The 3,379-nt window shown below is 29.4% G+C and overlaps 1 protein-coding gene across 1 annotated transcript in view; it reads left to right on the top strand.

The window, feature by feature from the left end:
* Positions 1 to 1,461: 1,461 nt before the first annotated feature.
* LOC102582541 (uncharacterized) overlaps positions 1,462 to 3,379 on the top strand; it is a 4,085-nt gene continuing 2,167 nt past the window's right edge. Inside the window, exon 1 of the mRNA XM_006352901.2 lies at positions 1,462 to 1,620. Coding sequence (XP_006352963.1) covers positions 1,530 to 1,620 — 91 coding nt within the window. The 5' untranslated portion in view covers positions 1,462 to 1,529. The remainder of the gene's footprint in view (positions 1,621 to 3,379) is intronic.

Genomic DNA, 3,379 nt, shown 5'->3' with positions numbered 1-3,379 from the left:
TAAACAATCGGCTCAGGGTAACAAAGTCATGTGCTTTATTTACTTCACGATGTATGAAATGATGCTTGTTGCACTCACTCCAAACTACCACATTGCTCTAGTGTCATGTACACTACTTGTTATTTGTTGTGACGAAGATGCAATTGACTTGTAATATAAACTTATGGTTAATTTTGATAGTTTTTAAAACTTATGGGTATAAATCATATTTTTCTAAAAAAGTGAAATATATTTCTCAAATACTATGATCAAACACACGGTGAAATTTCACCAAAATTCACCCAAATAGTATTTGCCAAGAATATTTAGAAATCTATGACCAAACGCTAACTTAATTTACCAGTCTCTCTTAAGAAACACCATTTCTTATTATTGTACTGGGAAAAGCATATATCCTTCATCATTCATTGATCAACAAAAGAAAAAGTTACTCCTAAAAGCAAATTAGCTAGCTGTTTAAAGTCGACCTCAAAAAACCATAGCCCCTTCAATCCCAAACAAAAGCATATAAAAGTAACTTAAAAATTACTCCCTCCGATCCAATTAACGTGATATATTTCATTTTTCGAGAATCAAACAGTTTAAGTTTGACTGAAAATTTGTGCATGAAATCTTCAACTTTTTAAAAATGAAAATTGTATTTTTGTAAACTACGTAAAATGTACTATAACTCACAATAATTGACAATTCAAAATATTTTAAAGATATATGAAAAATTTACGGTCAAAGATAGAATTGTTTGAATATCGAAATCTGAAATGTGTCACATAAATTGAAACAGAGGGAGTATACTGCTCCATCAAAGATATATATTTTTTTAAATACTTTCCTCGTTCTATTTTATGTGGCATTATTTCGATACTCATAGTGAAGTTTAATTAGTTCAACTTTGCGAAGCGCTCCCTATGAAAAAAAACTCATTCTCAAAGCGTGAATTCGAAACTTATATTTAAGGAAAAAATAGTCTCATCTATTGCAACAGATCATTTGTTTTTCGATACAGATATTGAAGTTTTATTAGTTCAAATTTGCGTAGGGTCCCATTGGGAGGAAGCACTACCATTGAAAAAAAAGGTCATTCTCAAAGCTTGAACTCGATGCCTCTATTTAAGAAAAAAACAGTGTCATCAATTGCAACATGTCATTTGGTAATATGTTACACCATTTTTGTTTGTTAGGCTATTAAAAAAAATTCTTTGTTTCTTGAATTTTATATCTATTCAAAAATCACCATTTTTTTTTCTTCACACTACCTTAAAGATTTAATCTTAATTAAATTACATTGTTTACTATCTTTTACTACTGGTGGAGAAAACTAAATAGACGGGGAAAAAAATGGAAACGCAAAAGAAAAAGGAAAAGGACGAAAGAAAATTGCAAAAAGAGAATGAGGCCCCCACAAAAATAAATAAATAATAATAAAAAAAAGAGCATGAATCTTGGATAAAAAGGACATTTGCCGTTGCCCCTTTTCTTCACTCAAAGCAGAGTGTTAGAATAGAAAAAAAGGGAATTTATTCTTTGTCGCCATGGAAATAGCTTCGAGCTCAACAAAATTCAAATGGGTCACTGCATTTCTTCTTCTTCTTACTTGCTCAGCTGCTGGACAAGTTCAAGATGGTTAGCTTTCTTCTCTTCTCTTCTATTTCGATTTTAATTTGAAACTACTTATCAACCTTTTTTTTCTTCAACTTTGATGTTTGATTTACCTCTGTTTGGTATGAGATCTGGTAAATAATTTCTTCTATCATCATTTTAAGCTTCAAACGTATGCTAATTTAAGCTTACAATCATTTTGGGACTGCCATTGATACGAACATTTAATCACAAATAATTTATTTGTTGTTATATTTTGTTTATCTCTGTCTGAAACAGAATTAATTCGATCAAGTTCCACAGCAGCATATTAATGCGTGTTTATCAAATTAATTAAAAAAATACTATTTCTACTCACGGTATAATTTTAATTTTAAAATGTCAAACAAAGTTATTTAAGTAAATAGTATAACATTAATTGTATTTAAGTATAAGTAATCATTTTGTTGATGTTGATCGTCCTGAGGTGTTACTGCGACACCCTGTAAGAATCATGACTATGTAGGAGTACTTATGGACAATGGTAGAGAGTTATGCTCCTCTTATAGTTATGTCGTTATTAGTAATTACTAATGTAAAAATTAATTATATGAGAGAATTTTTTATTAAATATCATATTAAATTAATTAAGTGTCACGTAAAATATGAAAAATCGATTTTTTCGCAATAACTTGTAGATGTACTACTCATGGTAAAAGTTTTCTAAATTTCGTGAGTTGCGAGGGGAAGTAGGCAAAGCTAATATCAATAATACCATTGTTACATTTTAGGGCCTACAGAGTTGCTACCCATAGTATTTAATTTGATAAATATTCCTTTCATACATCACAATACCTGTCAAATGGCTTTACCTCTACCGCGTGAACTCTGAGTGAAATGTTCTCATATCATTTTTTGGTACGACTTTCAAGTAACCTCAATAGTAGATTATTTTTCTTTATATTAGGTGCTTTCACATAATTATTTGTACTTTTTCTAGCTTATGAAATGCACATGCTTCTTCTGTACTTGTTATTTTTTTTTAGTTATCCTAATTACTTGTACATTTTAATAAATTAAGAAAGGATAAATTTTTTTACCTATTATACACTCAATTAATTACTTTGAAAAATATAAAGCTTCTTAAAGATCTTGAGTTTTTAATTCATCTACTTCATAATTAATAGAGATAAAATGGTAAACTTACTACATCAATAATTGTCTTCTTAATAGATGTGTCAGTTCAAAAGTAGACAAGTAATTAGGGACAGAGAGAGTATTTTCTTGTGATCAATGAAGTAATTGAGGGTTATGGTTTTCCGTATTTAAATTTTCCACTTGTCCTAATTTTAATGAGCAGAGTTAAATGACAAGTATTTCGTAAAATTAATTGAGATATGCGAAAATGGACTCAGACACCATAGTTATCATAAAAAAAAGTATTTCAATTCTAAAAATTCGTTCATGAATCGATTAAAGAGACGATAACTCGATGAACAACAATGAGAAACAAAGACAACTAAGGGTGTGTTTGGTACGAAGGAAAGCACTTTTCAGAAAATGTTTTCCAATTTTTTCATGTTTGATTAGGTAAAATGTTTTCCAAATCAACTCGTTTTCCTCAAATTCAAAGAAAATGATTTTCCTTAAAAACTTGAGAAAAACATTTTTCAAAACTTTCCTTCAACTTCAAATTACAATTTTTTTGTTGAAAAAATAAATTTAAAGCTTATTTTTAAAAAAAATATTTTTCAACTTCGATTCTTTTACCCACCCTTACCCCGAGCCCCCTCCCGCCAGCCCC

This window comes from Solanum tuberosum, unplaced genomic scaffold (assembly GCF_000226075.1).
Source record: "Solanum tuberosum cultivar DM 1-3 516 R44 unplaced genomic scaffold, SolTub_3.0 scf00141, whole genome shotgun sequence".
NCBI classification, from domain to species: domain Eukaryota; kingdom Viridiplantae; phylum Streptophyta; class Magnoliopsida; order Solanales; family Solanaceae; genus Solanum; species Solanum tuberosum.
The sequence above is the reverse complement of the archived record's forward strand: the minus strand, read 5'-3'. Positions and strand labels throughout refer to the sequence as shown.